We start from the raw sequence: 17,594 nt of genomic DNA, 5'->3' as shown, positions 1-17,594 counted from the left end.
TTCCCCTCACCTCTAAACTTCCAGTATTACCCCTCAGCCTCTACCCCTTATTCCACTGTTTCTCTTGTTTTCTTTTCCCTGGTTCTTGATGTTTTTGCAAAATGGGGCCTGACTTGTCAGGTTCTCCAGTTTTCCCAAGCCAGGCCAGAGCAGCCACTTCTAAAAGGCGGAGACTTCTGCGGGAGAGGTCACTGAAAATGTGGGTGCAGCTTTGAGATTTAGGGTTTTATGGCAGTTTGAGCCCTAGATGAGTATTTTTGTTTTATTTTGTTTTCTGAGAGTGTGGCTCTGAGAGCCATGGGCCTACGCTTTGGAGCCACAATTTGATATGCCTTTCTCTCCTTCTGCTTTATCTTAGGGGGAAGACTTTAACTAGGGGCGCGCAGATGTGTGAGACCCTTTATTGTAAGAGTGGACAGACATCCCAGATTTCAGGCAAGTTCTGCGGTGGCTTGAAAGCTGCTTTGGGATCCAAACCCCTAAAGAATCAGAATGCTTCTTCACTGTTGTTCAGATGGAAGAAAAAATTCAAAATCATGTCATTCTTTCTCCTGATTAAAGGGCTGACTACCTTAGGGACTTGGGAAATACAGATTGGGAATGCTGGAGTATTTTATTTGTAGATTTTGCATGCACTGGAGGGCAGAGCTGGATGACCCTCAGATAGCCTTAAGCAACTGAGTGGGTGATTTCCTAAAGAAGGTGCAGTCTCCTGTCCTGGCCCCAGGTGTCCTCTGTCTGGAGGCAGGCCTACCTGGCCCTGTCCCAGGATTAACGCCTCTGTTCTTGCTGACAGAATCCCAAATTCGAGCCCCGTGGGATCCCACCGCCCCCAGCCAGCGCCAGCATGCAGAACAGTAAGTGCCTCTGGACTTTCTCGGAGGGGGCTGGGGATGTGAGGACCAGTGGGTCAGGGGAGTGCACAGAGGTTCTCGTCGTCAGCACTGGCCAGGCCACCATCTAGAGGGACTTAAGGCAACTGTGCAGGGCCCCCTCTGCGCCTGGCAACCCGAGAGGGGAGGGAGTTTGCTCTACTGTTCTAGCTCCTGGAAAAACAGAAGCTGGGCACTTAAGAACAGCCCGCTTGAGTTTGTGAAGTTGAGGTAGAGAAACCCCATCCCCCCAAATCCTGTAACTCACACCCCCTTCCCGCCCCTGCCCGGGCTCTGACCCCAGAGAGAGGGGCTGGGCTGAGAAGGGAGGGGCGGAGGCTTCTCCTGGCTGTTCCAGGAGGAGGAGGCCCCTTTGGGCTTTGCCAAGACTGAGCGTCTCAATGATCAGGGCGGGGTGTGGGGCTCCCCTCCCCCAGTCACTCCCAGGGCCGCTCCTCCCCTGCCCACCCCGCTAGGGGCCTAGAAGGCCAGGGGAGCGGACACCCAGGCCTGCGGCGGGGTGGAGGTGGTAGATTCGACCCATGGGGCTGTTACCGGGCTCTGGTAGAGCAGGTTTCCTGGGTCTGGGAATAGAGAGGGGGTCGCGAGCCAAGGAGTTGGAAAAGCCCTGCTCTGGTAGCTGCAGCTGTGTGGGTGCTGGTTGTTTCAGGCCCCTAGTGCCTTTGATTCCCCGGGTCTTGAGCCTCCCATGCTCCCTCTGCCCAGGCCCCAGGGGCCCCCAGTCCACCTTCCCGCTCAGTCCAAGGGTGTTGGTACGTAGCGTGGCTAGTCTGGGGTCCGGACCTGGGAGCCTGGAGGCCCAGTGAAGCCTAGGCCCTGGTGGAGGTGCGGAGTGGACGCTTAAGGGCTCAGCTGTAGGAGTGCGGAAAGGCCTAAGTCTTCCAGCAGCCTTCCCTGGCCGAGCTGCAGGCTTCCGAGGGTCCCTAGCGCCGGATCCGTCCGTCCCGGAGGCGCTAACCGCCTACTTGGTGCTTCGGCGGCTGGCGGGCGCGAAGCTCGGAGAGGGCGCAGAGGTGGCGAGCGAGCTTTACAGGAGGTTTAGTTGCGCGGAACCTGTCCGGCCCCGGGGCTTGGCCCGGGAGGCACCCTTCTTGGCGACGCGAAGGCTCCTGCCCACCCCTCCCGGCAGCTGGGCTGTGCCCCTGCAGCTCGGCCTCCCCAGCCGCAGGCTCTCCGGCGGCCCGGCTGGGGCGCGCGACGCTGAGCGGTCGCCGTTCGCCGCTGCGGCCTGGCTGGCGGGCCCCGAGGGGCGCGGGGTCGCGGGCGGGCCTGCAGGGCTTTGTGCCGCGCGCTCCCGGGTGTGCGCGAGGCGCGGAGCATCCAAATTGACACCATATGTTTTCCTATTAGTTGCTTCGCGGTCGAATTCTAGGCACATAATCATCACCACTGGGCGAGAGCGCCAGCCGTCCCCAGGGAAGGGACACAATGATTGAGGCTTAACCTCTGAAGGGGAACTTAGCAGCGCTTCCTCGCTGCCATTTCGATGCTGGCAGAGGCGACCTGGCCCTGGCGTTTTCTGGGCGAGCACCTGCCTGAGGTCCCTGCGGAGGTGTCGGGCACGTTATTTTTATTTTTATTTTTTGCAATTGGGGGGGGGGGGAGGAAGGTCTAGGATTAGGAGGCCTCATGTGCCTTGGCATTCAGAGACTGGGAACTGCCCAGGCTAAGCGTGAAGTTTGGAAAGTCTGTCTTGATCTCTCTCTAGGACAGCATTTCTCTTTCTGGGAAGGCTTCCTTTGTCCAGAGGGGAAGCCCAGTAGCAGGAGGGTAGGTGGGCCCTGCCAAGCAAAGGAAGGCATTAAAGGGAAGTTGGGAGACACGGGAAGCGCGGACTAGGCCTTACTCTGCTGGAGAAGCCATGTCCCCGCGATGTCCCTACTCGTGCTGGGTCCAGCCGGGGCCCAGATCTCCCAAACGCCTGTCTCTTCTCATCGAGTTTAGGCTCCGGCCCCCCCTCTCGGGGAGGGCCTCCTTCCGCCCAAGCCTTTGGCTACCCTGAAAACGCAGCTCCCCTCGAAGGGGAGACGAGTGCAGTTCAATCTCGTCTGAATGATCTACAAATAGGGACGGAAAGGGTCGTTTCATCATGGTCCCGTTTGTCGTGACGATGCAATTTCCCGGAGCGGAGCACTGTCACAAAGTGACAAGGCTGCCACAAGCGCCCCGACTGATCTTTTCAATTAGCCTTCCATGCATGATCCGGAGCGACTTCCGCCTATTTCCAGAAATTAAGCTCAAACTTGACGTGCAGCTAGTTTTATTTTAAAGACAAATGTCAGAGAGGCTCATCATATTTTCCCCCCTCTTCTATATTTGGAGCTTATTTATTGCTAAGAAGCTCAGACTCCTGGAGTCAATTTATCAGAGGCTCCGAGGAGAGGAGAGGAGAGGAGAAGAGAGGAGAGGAGAGCTGAGCAGGGAGCCACGTCTTGTCCTGGAAGGGCTGCTCTAGAGTCCAGGCTGCAGGTTGGAGATTTGTAAGGAAGTGGAAATTGTCAACTGGCTTTATTTGTGTACCTGTGGTTTGTGGGGAGGGGACTACAGAGAAGTGCTAACTTCCTACCCCTGTTCTCTAAGATGAGACAATGGGGTGAGGGGGCTGTGAGATGACCAGGGAAAGGAGGGGTGGGGGGCTCCGTGGGGTGGTCTCTCCCTTTTCCTTGAGCGTGTTGAATTTTGCTGATATCTGTCCTTGGCTGCGGGGAGGGCCGAGGTCAGCAGCGGGAGTGAGCCGAGCTGCGGTGGCTGTGAGCAGACTCGCAGCTCTGGCCCCGCTGCCGCAGCCGGCTACTTTGTGGTTGGCGCGGCTCTGGGGCTCTGACCTCCAGCGTGCGGTGGAGGCGCGGAAGCCCAGTTGGGTTCAGTAGCCACAGACCTGCTGTTCTGGACCTTCTGACTCCTTCCCCTTCTCTCCCCCTCTCTGTGTATTTTTAACCGCGGGGCTCGCGAGGCGCCTTCGCCCGAGTTTCCGCGGGTGCCCCGAAGGGCCGCGGGGTTTGCTCTCTCAGTTCCAAGAGCGCAGAGCGCCTGGAGGTTCAGTGTGGGTCCTGCAGAGCCACCGTTGGCCCTGACGTTCAGAAGGGGTCTTTGGGAAGATATTTTTAGAGCTGAGTGCTTGCATCTTGTGGGTTCAGGGGTTGGCTGGGGTGTCTCTGGAGAGGGTCAGTGGTCCGGGGACACTCCTGGGGGGGGGGGGGCGGCGATAGCGAGGTGCGTGCGCTCTTGCTCTTTGGCTGCGTCTGCCTGTCCGGTGCTTCTGCAGTCGGGTGGGCAAGGGCACGGCTGTGCGTGGGGCTGGGCTGCCCGGTGCCCCGCATGGCTGCGCGGTCCTGTTGTCGTTTTTGATCGATAGCGGGGACCTGATCCCCAAGGTTGGCAGGAGTTGGCGAGGAGCTGAGGACGCCTTGTGCTTGTTTCCCCCACTTCTCTCTCCTCTCCCCTCCTCTCCCCTCCTCTGCTCTCCTCTGCCTTTCCTCAGGTCACAGCGGAGTGAATCAGCTCGGTGGTGTCTTTGTCAACGGGCGGCCACTGCCGGACTCCACCCGGCAGAAGATCGTAGAGCTCGCGCACAGCGGCGCCCGGCCGTGCGACATTTCCCGAATTCTGCAGGTGAAGCTCCCGGCGCCGCCCCCGCCCCGCGGCCCCCCGCTTTCCAGGCCCTCTCCCCCTTCCTCACTGCCGACGCTGCTGCTGACGGACCCCCCTCCCGTCTCCCGCTTTCCCCTCTCCTTCCACCGTCCTCCCCTGTCTCTCTCAACCTGGGTCAGTCACATAACTCATCTGCTTAAGGAAAAAAAAAGTGTGTGAATTAAAAAAAACCAACTTTCTCTTTTCATTTGGTAAAAGACATTTATGGTTTTTAAATGTACTGTAGCTTCTGTACTCTACTAAGCTGAGTTTTACAAACCCGGCCATCCTTTCAGCACCCCCCCCCCCTTGCTTGCCTCAGATGTGGGGACACTGGTTTTCATTTGTCCATGTTCATGAAGCCTGTATATTGGTTTTAAAAGACAAACGCTATTTGCCTTCCTCCATAACTCCCGAGTACTCAGTTGGGTACATTTTTTTTAAAAGAAAAATTAAGTTTAAATTCAGTTTATTTCCCTCCTTTGCTTATTAAAACGTAACACCACGTTCAGTGAGGTCGGCGCCCGCGCAGAGAGAACCTGACTTCGTTTCGATGCACCGTCAGGCAGTGTTTAAGGAAACAGTTTTTTTTAAAAAAAACTTTTAGTTTTTTTTTTTTTTTAGTTCAAACTGTTTGAAAGTATCATCATATTTGTAGTTTTTAGGGCTACAAATGTAATTTTAAGAAAAAAAAAAGCTCTCTACAGTAAGTTCTCGTACCATTGAAGGTATATTTTTGTGTTATAGACCCATGCAGATGCAAAAGTCCAAGTGCTGGACAATCAAAACGTAAGCTTGTCATTGTTTAATGCATACTTAAACAATTTTATTTTTGTCTTGAAATTATTAATAATGTGGTTTTCTGTCCACTTCCCCTATGCAGGTGTCCAACGGATGTGTGAGTAAAATTCTGGGCAGGTATTACGAGACTGGCTCCATCAGACCCAGGGCAATCGGTGGGAGCAAACCGAGAGTAGCGACTCCAGAAGTTGTCAGCAAAATAGCCCAGTATAAGCGGGAGTGTCCGTCCATCTTTGCTTGGGAAATCCGAGACAGATTACTGTCCGAGGGGGTCTGTACCAACGATAACATACCAAGTGTAAGTTCACCGAGAACATCCCCTTCCCTGCCTGAAGCTCCATGCTCTCTCCTCTCTGCCATATCGGCCTTCACCTCCGTTTGCTCTCCTCCCTGCCAGTGTCTGTCTGTCTCGTATCTCCTCCCTGCTCCACCTACGTCTCTGTACCTGGGGCTGTTGACAGGAGCATCCTGACCTTTTCTTGACTTTCTGGAAAATGGGATCCAAGTGTGGGGAGTTGGGCACCTCGCTGGCATGCTGCGCAGCAGAGGGTGGAGGCCCGGGGAAAGGCGCTTGAATCAAGGAGGAAAATGAAAGTGAAAACCGGATTCTAACCTCCTCCAAATCCGCCTGCCTGAACCCTCTTCCTTCAGGCGTCAGACATCCATTTCTGCCCTTAAATGAAGCAAATGAAGTGGGGGAAAAGCTTTAAACCAATTCTAAAAATTTTCGGAAATCTTTTAACAAAGCAAAGCAGCCATGTGAGTTAGGTCACCAGAGACCCCCTTATCCCCCAATTCTGACCCAACTCAGTTTCCATGCCCAAAATGATGGCTGTCATTTTGGCCACCACGTACCTGCAGATCCATCTACACTGTCCCAGTATGGCTGGGAGTTTTTTTTTTTCTTTTTAATGTGTTAAGGGTTGTTCTTTAAGGGGGTGGGCGTGTTGAGATGGGGATTTAAGACAGGGCGACCTTGCCTTCAGGAGACACTACCATTTGGTTTGATTTTGGTTTGATTTGCAGGTGTCATCAATAAACAGAGTTCTTCGCAACCTGGCTAGCGAAAAGCAACAGATGGGCGCAGACGGCATGTATGATAAACTAAGGATGTTGAATGGGCAGACCGGAAGCTGGGGCACCCGCCCGGGTTGGTATCCTGGGACTTCAGTGCCAGGGCAACCTACCCAAGGTAAAAACCCAAGCACCCATCATCTGAACCGTCTGTATATGCAGCCCATGCTCCTCTCCCCAACCGTTCCCTCCCCAGGCCTCTGCTAGGAGAATGTAGTGGGGAGACTCCAAAGGCTTGGGACACATTGGCTTGCACTGTATGTAGGTGAACTATGTGTTTCTTGAACTAACTATCTGGTTGGCCGGGGAATGTAAGGGCTGAGTATGTCAGGAGTGGTATGAATGTGGCTGGTGTGTGTGCATGTGTGTCGTGGGCAGGAATATGTGCCTGTGTGTAAGAACTAGCTGCATGGTGCCCTATTCAAATTTGCCATTCAAATGCACAGAAAGACCCTTTGCTGTAGAAGTGAGACAAGTTAACACTGACAGACTTGCAGGTAAACACAATTGTATCGTTTTGCTTTTTGCCACAACTGAGGAGTTCCATGGCTATGAGTAGGGTGCCTGTGAGAGAGGGTGAGCAGAGAGATGCAGGGTGGAGTGGAGGATGGGGCATTGCAAGTGGTGGTCTCACAGCTAACCCCCCCCCACACACCTCCCTCTCCAGCCTTCTGGGCCCCCAGTTCTCACTCTCTGTGGGTGGCGACTGCTTTAGAAGGGGGGAGTGGCAATACTGTGAGCCAGACTTGGGGTGCTGGGGCCTGGGAGGAGAGATGGGATCTGGATCATTGCAGCATCTGTGAGAAGGCATGGCCCGAGAGGAGCAGATAGGGGTGGGGTGGGGCTGCCGGCTCTCCCCTGCCCTCCACACTCGGAGAGGTAGCTTGGTCAAGAATAGGAAACAGTTTACTCGGAAGATTAATCGGTATTTGTTGTCCTCGTGACAAGGAGATAATATGCGAGATAATGGGACGTGGCGTCTCACTCCCCGGAGCAAGACGAAGCCTGGGGGCTCGGGGAGGGGGGTGTGTGCGCTGCGCAGGACGCTGAAGGAACTGCCCGCGCGTCCGTGCGCTCCCCGGCCCACTCGGGGTGCCCCGCGCCTCCACGGAGCCCGACTAGAGAAGGGAAAATCGGTAACAGTATGCGAAATATCTGGTACAAAGGATGCTTCTGTCACTCGCAAGAATTTGTTATGGGAACAATCCTGTCGCTCTGTAATTGCTCATTAGAGAACGTTTTGTTTCTCATTAAGGCGACATGAATAAGCGTCTAGTTGAAGGAGACAGCTGTAGAAATGTTCCACAAGAGACCTCTGGACACGATTCGGCACCAATTGCCAATTAGACATGTCAGTTTTAAGAGCAGAAAACAATATAGGACGGACACTGGGAAGATAGGGAGCAACGCGCTCGCTCCGGGTTTCCCGGCGCGGCCGCTGTGCCGGACGAGGGCCGCTCGCGAGCCGCGCCCGGGCTCCCCGGGCTCCCCGCCCGCCGGGCCGCCCGATCGCCCCAAACCCCCGGCTCCGGGCGAGCGCACCCGAGGAGGCTGCGGCCGGGCTCGCTCTGGCGTCCGGCGAGGGCACGGGAGGGACGCAGTTGAGCGTGGCCCACCACACCCTCACTTGACCTTTGAAGCTAGGAACCCACGTGCACACACTGGACACATGCGAGGGAAAGCGCTTCGCCCTCCCTAGCGCCTGCCCGCCAGCCTCCCGCGACCCGAGGCCCGGTGACCCCTCCCCTGCCCAGTCTGGCCGACTGAGACCCAGACGCCTCGGGCAGGGCGCGGGGCGCAGCGGCCGGGCTTGGGAACCCTGAGCCCCGGGCCTCCGCGCGCTGGCCCCGCGGCCCCGGGCTCCCTGCAGCTTCGGGCCTGCAGCTGGACCCCCCGCCCCCCGGAGCCCGGGCCGGGCCGAGGGCTGCAGCGTGGCTGGCCCCGCGGCTCCCGTCGGAGGCGGCACCTGATTAGCGCAGCTTTTTGTCTCGGAAGACGCGGGGCGGGCAGGCAGAGCCTGAGCTCAGGGACCCGGTGGCGGCGATTGGGGCGGGAGGTGGCGCTCGCTCAGGAACTTTGAACTCTCGGCGCGGAGTTGCTGGAGAGTTCTGCCAGCCAGCTGCCAGGCCCCCTTCTGCTCCCGCACAAAACCCGCTCCTGCGCCTCGTACCCGGGCACGCGCCTCGCGCGCGGAGCGTGGAGTCCGGGGCGAGAGGACCGCGGGCGCCGGCGGCGAGCTCGGGCGGACGGCCCGGGGACCCTCAGAGCTTCTGGCATCCAGAAGGACCCCCGCGCCCCCTGGCCCCCGTTCCGGGGCCGGGGAGCCGCTTGGAGGGTTTAAAGAGCCCATTACCCCGAAAGCATAGGCGAGGTTAGGCCTCAGAGGGAGACGAATGTGGTCTCCACCCGACCCACGCCACGGGGCGAGCGGAGCCCCGAGGACCCGGCTGACGGGAGACGGCTCGTCCGGCCCCGTGCCCCGGCGGCCCGGCGGTTCAGGGCTCGCCCAGGCGCTTTCTCTCACTCCCTACCCCCGGCCCCGACGCCCGGCCCTCCGTGGGGTTCAGTCCGTCTCTTTTCCAACAGATGCTACAATGTTTTGATCCGCGCTCGCGAGCTGAAAAGGTGCCGCAACCGGGCTGCTATCTTTTCTTGCCTGTTTTCCGCCTCGCTGATTAAGACGCTAAGAAACCGAGGAATGATTTTATTTCCCAGCGTCTCCCCCCCCCCCCCCCCGGAAACAAATCCCATCCCGGCGTCAGCTGGTCCCGGGCGGGACGAGGGCGGCGCTTCCCTCGCCTCGGCCGGATTAGGCTGGAAGGTGGACGGCGCCCCTTGAGGGGCCTGCTCTGCCTCGGGGGGGAGGGGGGGCGCCTTCTAAAGGAGATGTCTTCATTGTCTGCCACGTAGGTTCATCAGGTGGGGAGTTCCAGATCCAACTTCCAGTTTATTTTGGGAAAGGCTTTAAGAGTGGAAAGGTAAATCCACTAAAGAAAAAAAAGGGGGACCCCCATCTAGGAGTGACCTCTCGGTCACCACCGCCTGGCTGCAAAAGTTGCTCCTTGTAAAGTAATTATAATTAAAAAATGCTTTCGGTCGTGCAGGAGGGCGCCGTCCACTCCCCCCCCCCCCAAAAAAAAGTCTAAAATCCAGCTCTCCTCGCCTCCGATGACTGTCCTCCCCTTAAATGTCAGTTCTCAGGTCAGCTCTGCACCTGCGTGTGTGTGAGATGGTGTGTGTGTGAGTGTGTGAGTGTGAGTGCGCGTGTGCGAGTGTGAGTGCGTCCGTGCGAGTGTGTGTGATTGTGTGAGTGTGAGTGTGAGTATGCGTGCGTGTGAGTGTGTGAGTGTGCGAATGTGTGTGAGTGTGCGATTGTGTGTGTGATTGTGTGAGTGTGATTGTGTGTGAGTATGCGTGCGTGTGAGTGTGAGTGCGAATGTGAGTGTGAGAGTGATTGTGTGTGTGATTGTGTGATAGTGTGAGTGTGTGTGAGTGTGTGAGTGTGTGTGAGTGTGTGTGAGAGTGAGTGTGTGTGAGAGTGAGTGTGGGGGGCAGGAAGCGTGGGCAAATGTCCACGCTGTAGATGGGAGGATGTCACTGCAGCGAAGGCGCGGGGCCCCGAGGGAGCCGCGCGCGGCTCTGTCCCGCGGGCGAGACCGACGGTGCGGGACGGCGGCCGGGCCGCCGGGAGGCGGGGCCCAGTGACCGCGCGCGGGACGGGTCGGTCGCCTCTGCGCCCCGTCCCACCGCCCCGCGGGCGCCGATTTCTGTCCGTGTTTCCTAACGCCCGTCTAGAGGGTCCCAAAGGACCATCGCTGACGTCCGCCTCACTCGCCGAACCCCAAAATCACAGCGGCTCTTCCTATTTTTTCCCCGGGGGGGAAATCACTTTGCAAAGTCACCCGGAAACTTGGGGCAGTAAATTAGCGCCGCCTCGTGCGGGCGGCGCGCGCCCGGCGCCGCTGGCTGCGCCCAGCACCCCCGCCCCAGCGTCCCGAGAGGCGGGACCACCGAGGGGAGCGCGGCCCATTGCTCCCCCCTCATGGTCTGTCTCCTGTCCGCGCCCTCGGCGCCCTCCAGCTCTCTCCCGCCCCTACACCTTTCTGCCCCCCTCTCCGCAGCCCCCTTTCTGCCCCCATCCCCCTCCCTGCTCCCTCCCCCGCCCCGCAGCCCTGGTCCCGGCCTCGCCGACTGCCCCCCCCCAGGCCCACTAACCCCCCGCCGCCCTCCCCGCCCCCCCCAGCCCCGGGCCCTAAATAGCGCGGAGGCCCCGCTCCTCGGACAGTGATTAATGATAGCGGAGCAGAGGGGTTAACACACTTCACTGGAAAGTCTGTTGACTGGGCCGCTTGTAGCACAATGTGGCCGCTGCACGCCTCAAGAGAATCCCTTTGTTGTCCGCGCTCATTGTGGCCTCGAAATTCTGCCCACGAAAGTTTGCCAACGCTCCTGCCCCAGGAGTTTAATAGTTTCCCTTACTCACGGGGCATTGTGCGGCGCTGAAAAGCAGCCCCTCGCTATTCAAGTGTTGGTGGTCATCTCAATAGATCTCCAAGGGCCCATATGGTGGCCAGTGCCGATGAATCCGCCTGTTTAAATGGGGGAGAAAGTTGGGGTTTTAAAACATTTCAAAGTTCCTGAAAAGATCCCACTAGATCCTGTCACAATTCCCTGAACTCTTTGAAGGCGATGCCTATTGTCTCCTGATTATAAATGATATTCCTGGCCGAGGCCCCCTGCAGGCCCCTCCCCCCGCTGGCCGCGCGTCTAGGGTGGGGGTCAGCCCTTGTTGGTATCCCTTGGGGGCCTCAGGACCCAAGGCCCAGGGCCCAGCTTGCAGGCCCAGTGAGGGCTGAGTGCTTCCCTGGGCCAGGCGCAGGACAAGAGGCAGCTGGCCCAAGTGCACATCTTGCCCTCCAAGCAACAAGGGAAAACAATAAAACTTTCCCCTGTTTAATGATAGAAATTACATTAAAAGTGGTGGAAATGCCCTAATTAAAAATGTACCACTTAAAACGATATGCCAAGGATTCAGCTGCGGCATAGCGTATTTAGCTAGTTAGTGAACTCTCTACTATTTCTTTTTTTAAAATTACACGTTAAAAATTTAAAAGAAATCTTACTTTTCTCTGGTGCAACACATTACAAAGAATGGACAGTCCTTTTATCTAAATATAAAATTCGATTTTCAGCAATTATAGCCTGTTCTTGGTGATGATATAATTACAGCTGTGCTCGTAATAGGTGTCAAGGCAAAGCGCACTCATACAATAGTTGAATAAAACTGCAGAACAATGCAAGCACTTCTAAATTCACAACCTTTAAAATGAAATTGACTGTGCAGAATTAAAATAAAAACTAGATAAATATTTTTTTAAAAAGATTACAAGCTTGGTTTGGTTTCTTAATAGCATTTTCTACAAACCTATCAACATCTAATTGATTAGATAGGAGTTACTGATTATAGATCAGCTGAAATCTTGAGCATCACTCTTCTGTTTTCCCAACACACCGCAGGTAAATAAATTGTGTATGGAAAGGTAACTGGGTGAGGCATTGGGGGCAGTCAATGTTAGTTATGGAGATCATTTTAATTGCAAACATCAGCACTTATTTTGTCATTTGAAGAAAATACTACTCTGTAAGTCTATATTGGACGGTCGGTCTCATCTTGATAAAAACAAAGTAAAAAAAAAAAAGTGGTGGTCAGATAATGCATGTCAATAATGCCTTTTATTAAAAGCAGGCTGACGGCCACCTTGGGAATGCTTGGTAAGACTGTCTGAATACGCAGCTCTTGGAGCTGATGGCTCTCCCAGGCCCCTTTTGGAGGCCCCAAGTTATTCCTCATTTCTCCTACTGTCCTATTCTTTTTGTTCCAGATGGCTGCCAGCAACAGGAAGGAGGGGGAGAGAACACCAACTCCATCAGTTCCAATGGAGAAGATTCAGATGAAGCCCAAATGCGACTTCAGCTGAAGCGGAAGCTGCAAAGAAATAGAACATCCTTTACCCAAGAGCAAATTGAGGCCCTGGAGAAAGGTGATGGAGTTTTTCAAAGTTGAGAAGCAGTAAATCAAAGGAAATGCCACATCTTCAGTACAAAGAGCTAAATTTAGCCGGGGCCCTTTGCATAGCGGACTGAAAAGATTTCTTTTTTCTTTCTGTCTGTCTCTCTTTTTTTTTTCTGGGCATCTTTTCAGTGTGTGTGTGTGCGCGCGCGTGTGTGTGCGTGTGTGCGCGCACGTGTTTTCTTTCTTCTTTTCATGTACCAGTAGTTCAAAGACTAAAAGTCTGACGTCTCATAAAGAAAAGAAAAAAAAGATGATTTGGCTACTTCAGGCCACAGAAGCATCCTTGAATGAATGTTATTTCCGAGAAAATTTAACTTGGTTTTGGTGGGATAGTTCTTACAAGGCCAGTCAATGCTGGCAGTAGTAGTCTTTTAGAGGGAATTGGTTAAAGGTGCTGGAAGTGGGCAGGCGGGAACCAGCTTGATCCAGGGTGTGGTTGCCATATTCTGTGTAGTTCTGTAACAGCAAAGAAGACTCAACTTACTCTTTCAGAGTTTGAGAGAACCCATTATCCAGATGTGTTTGCCCGAGAAAGACTAGCGGCCAAAATAGACCTACCTGAAGCAAGAATACAGGTACCCGGTTACCGTGTGGTTTCGTGCTCTGCGATTCAAACCATTTGCCTTTCTAGAGACCAAGGTGCTTCTCATGAACGTCATTCATTTATGTAACTAGTAACAGGCTCCGCGTGCTAAATACTTCGCCACCGCCGGGGGTGGGGGGCACCGTGGAAGTGCCCGGCGGGCACCGGGCTGAGCGAGGGGGAGACCCACGGCTCACCTGTTCTGTCTGGTTTCCAGGTTTGGTTTTCTAATCGAAGGGCCAAATGGAGAAGAGAAGAAAAGCTGCGGAATCAGAGAAGACAGGCCAGCAACACACCCAGTCACATTCCTATCAGCAGTAGCTTCAGCACCAGTGTCTACCAGCCAATCCCACAGCCCACCACGCCTGGTAATTTGAAATGTTAATGCTACCGAGAAATGTGTTTAAACCCATTTGCGCTCGGCTCTGACTCTCACCCTGGCCGTCGGGCGTGTCCCTTTCCCTGCAGTTTCCTCCTTCACCTCTGGCTCCATGTTGGGCCGAACAGACACAGCCCTCACCAACACGTACAGCGCCTTGCCGCCCATGCCCAGCTTCACCATGGCCAATAACCTGCCTATGCAAGTAAGTGAGGCCGTAGCTGCCTGCTTGGTGGGTGCTGGGGCGCGTGTGGCGCGGGCGGGGGCCTGCAGACTTCGCTGACCACCTACCCCCCTTGGGAGCCTTTCTCACTACAGTAATTGGCCTGACCAGTCTAGTCCGAGGGGAAAACGGTAATCCAGCCTTTTAGTTGATTGATGGATTGATTTATGCCCTTAAAAAAATAAATAAAAACCTGTTGTTCTGTCAAGTTGATCTGCCTTTCGCTCACAGAGACTGTTGGCTTGATGGTGATGGGTGGGAAGGGGGCATGTTTTGATTATCAGTGAAACTTCTGCGGGAAAGTGGAAATAATGCTGGCACGTTATCAGATAGTAAGGGGTTGGACATAAAATTGAGGTTCATAGTAATGTGTTCATATTAATAGGTATATAATCTGTGTATGCATTTTGGACATTCTTTAGGGTATATGGGATAAACTAGTGAGGGAGATAAAATGGATCAGAAATGGGATTCATATTTGCATAGTGGGATATGCTTATAATATAGAGAAGCAGCTCTTTTTCCTTCTACATCTTACAATAAAAGAAAGAAATAGAAGGTATTTGCTAGAAATTTAGTGTGTCTTTGCTGTGAATTATGGGATGAGCTCGTGGCACTCCAAGCTGCCTGGGTGGATGCCATTTACTTGGTATAACAACCTGCTCCTGCCTGCTCTCAATTCTGTCCCAAATATTTATCAGCGCCTACACTTGCTGGGCCCTGTACCAGGTGAACCCTTTATGATGGAAGTTGTACAGCACAGGTGGGATGTACTAGAAGTTTGGAGCTGGATGGGTTCTGGATGGGGGGAAATTGTTCTTCTGGTGGGCCTTCTGCAGTGACTTTCCCAGGACCCCTATTTGTGCAACAATTACAGATGCCGGGTGGTGTGAGATTGGCCAGCATGAGCCCCTGCTGGAAACAGTTCTGTGGTGACACAGATTGTTTATTCTCCATTGAACATCTTTTGCTGTATTTCTAATCCAAATAACAGCAAAATAAATGTTCCACAGTCTTCAGGCTAATATAGGAGCAGCTAGATAAGCAACTTCAGAGGAATTATTCCCATGTTTATTTTTATTGCATCTGCATATTATTGGCCATGGTGCAATTAATGTAAATTAAGGGATTAACGGCCCACTAGTTGGTGTTGCTACAACTGCCTTGGAATTTTCCAGAAGTTGGATTGCCTAGAGGAAGTGATTTCAGGAGTTAGACACACTGCAAGCTGGAATACTGGCAGGGCCCTCGAGGCCTGCTTGCCTCTTTGAACCTGATGTTGGCAGTCATCCTCTGACTTCAGCAAGGCCGCTGAGTATCTTGTTCAGTTTTGTAAATTGTAGCAACATCTAGATTTCTGGGAAGATAACCAACTGTGTATATGGGACAACAATAGAAACAAACAGATGCTACTATTCTATTAGGGTTGTTTCCACATATAAACTGGTATGGGGTCAACTGATTTCACGGACTTAAAAACAATTACACAACCTATACATTTCAAAATATACATGCATTCATAAAGCATAAAGAAAATAAAAATTATCAATGAATTTTGGAGTGGGGATGAGGGTTGCTGGTGTGTGTGGGGAACTAGTCTGTCTGTCCATCAATTCATCCCATTCACCAACATCTTCAACCATTTTACAAAGCATGGGTGTCCTCCTCTGAATCTTCTTTCATGTGTCACCCTCTCTGAGATTGTGGATTTGGAATGTTAAACGTGTCTACAGTTTGCAGAGTAGTACTATCATCTTCTCTCTTGTTCTTGACAGCATGCGTCTATGAATTCATCCCAAGGTTTCTGCCCTGGCATAGCCCCATGAGCGCTCATGAAGGGTTTTGTCCCAGTTCTGTGTATTTCTTGCTTTGTTAGGAGAAAGGTTTATCTCCTTAATACCACTGTTGCAAACATCTGGAGGGTAGCAACAAAATTTTAAGGATAAAACCCAGTTTGGGTTTGTGGGTCTATGAGGAAGTCTCAGCTAATTCTCAGGATGGGGCTAGGTATTGACTGACACTTCTGACCACTTTAATCTGAGATCATCACTGATCTGCCTCTTCAAAGAATCTTTAATCCCATGAGTCCAACCATGAAAGGCTCCCAAATTCCCTAAACCAAACTTTACAGAGAGCTCCTCCCACTGCTCTCTGCTCCAAAGCTTGAGATGTGGGATTTGGGGGTCGCTGGATTCTCAAATAGATGGGATTTACAGAAGGGATGTGTTTTAATGAAAGTCCTCATGTTATAGCTTCTCTAAAGGTGCCAGCGGAGATCCAAGATGAAAGTGGGCAAAAGTCCTATTACTTTTATAAATTAGTACCTGGACAGCTGTCTGAATTTGTAGTACTTTTAGAAGTTTGGTCTGTAGGCAGTGTTACTCTAGCAGTGGCCAACGGAAGGACTGGCTGGAGCCTGATCTTAGGGTTACCGCACGGATTCCGATACTTCACACGAGGACGCTTCGATGACTGGGCTGGTGGCGGCGTTCCCGGGAGGAGGGAGCCTGGGGATGTGGCTGGGTGAGGGCTTCTCTGTAACCACAGGTTTGCCTTTCTCCCCTCAGGCCCCAGTCCCCAGCCAGACGTCCTCCTACTCCTGCATGCTGCCCACCAGCCCCTCGGTGAATGGGCGGAGCTATGACACCTACACCCCCCCACACATGCAGACACACATGAACAGTCAGCCCATGGGCACCTCGGGCACCACTTCCACAGGTGAGCCGCGTCTCCGCAGGCCGCGCAGGTGGCCGTGGGAGCTTCTCGGGCCAGGTGACCTCCCCTTGCTCGAGGTTTACCCCCTTCCCCCACAAGGAAAACAAAACTGACCCCTGGCCTTGTGTGATGGCGTGTTTAACTCTGTCGCTTGCTTCTCTGGGGAGAACTGATTAAAAAGGGAGATTCGGCCAACCTAGTTAGTAACTTGACACCACGGGCAGAAGGCAAAGCTGTTTTCCCTGAATTGGGCCACAGCGGTCCTGTTTGGAGACAAGGCCCCCAGAGCGATTATTAGCCAGAGTCCAACGGCGGGGCTCCCTGAGCTGCGTGGCGGGGGCTTATTGGAAGACTTCCCACCCTCCTGGCCCCCCTGTGCTCCTGGTTGTGACTGACGTACCGCATTGGGTTTCCACAGATAGTTTTATCCTGAAAGCCCCAAATGTACAAGCCATGGAGCGTTTTTTTCTTTCTTTTTGCGTGAGGGACTTGGGGTCAACGGGTATGCGTGAAAACGTCACCTGGTTTCTGCAGGAGCTACCTTTGTAACACTTGAACATATGTGTTTTAAAATGCGGTTAAAACGTTAGAGAACTTTAGAGTTTGTTTTTTGAACCTATGAATTCCTACCCCATGCCTGACTCGAAGGGAATATCTACACGGCTGTTTTTTGTCATCCACTTCTAGGACTCATTTCCCCTGGTGTGTCAGTTCCAGTTCAAGTTCCTGGAAGTGAACCTGATATGTCTCAATATTGGCCCAGATTACAGTAAAAGAAAAAAAAAAGAGGGAGAGAAAGAATATATGTGTCGATTCAGTCAGTGACCATGCGGACACAGCAGTTGGGTGTCGAGGAAGGAAGGGAAGATGGCTCTTAGCAGCACTTCAGTCCTGCGACTGTGTCCCATACGCACCACTGGGGACTGGACTTGAAACACGGACCTTTGTACGCGGGAGGCACGAGATCAGTTGGAACAAATCTTCCTTTTGGTATCCAAACTTTTATTCATTTTGGTGTATTATTTGTAAATGGGCATTTGTATGTTCTGATGAAAAGAAAGAACAACATAGACTGGAGGGATGTTTGGTCTGTGTTGGTCATGAAGTTGTTTTTTAAGAAAAGGAGACCATGATCAACAGGCTTTGCCATGAATCGAAGAGTTTTATCAAGATATATCGGATACTTCTACCCATCTGTTCATAGTTTATGGACTGCGGTTCCA

General features: G+C 53.3%; 1 protein-coding gene across 8 annotated transcripts; it reads left to right on the top strand.

The window, feature by feature from the left end:
• The first annotated feature begins 847 nt into the window (after positions 1-847).
• On the top strand, positions 848-17,144 carry PAX6 (paired box 6). Of its 8 annotated transcripts, none has more exons than XM_087822345.1 (11): positions 848-857; positions 4,375-4,505; positions 5,271-5,312; positions 5,407-5,421; positions 6,351-6,516; positions 12,281-12,439; positions 12,964-13,046; positions 13,272-13,422; positions 13,523-13,638; positions 16,224-16,374; positions 17,059-17,144. In XM_087822345.1, the coding sequence occupies exons 1-11, from the start codon at positions 848-850 to the stop codon at positions 17,142-17,144; spliced, it is 1,110 nt and encodes a 369-aa protein (XP_087678471.1). The 8 variants fall into 8 exon arrangements, with proteins under 8 accessions (XP_087678471.1, XP_087678469.1, XP_016061620.1 ...); XM_087822343.1 differs by having other exon boundaries at positions 5,407-5,514; XM_016206134.2 differs by having other exon boundaries at positions 5,407-5,622.
• Positions 17,145-17,594: the final 450 nt, after the last annotated feature.

Source organism: Miniopterus natalensis, chromosome 11 (genome assembly GCF_054644295.1).
Source record: "Miniopterus natalensis isolate mMinNat1 chromosome 11, mMinNat1.hap1, whole genome shotgun sequence".
Lineage (NCBI taxonomy): Eukaryota > Metazoa > Chordata > Mammalia > Chiroptera > Miniopteridae > Miniopterus > Miniopterus natalensis.
The sequence above is the reverse complement of the archived record's forward strand: the minus strand, read 5'-3'. Positions and strand labels throughout refer to the sequence as shown.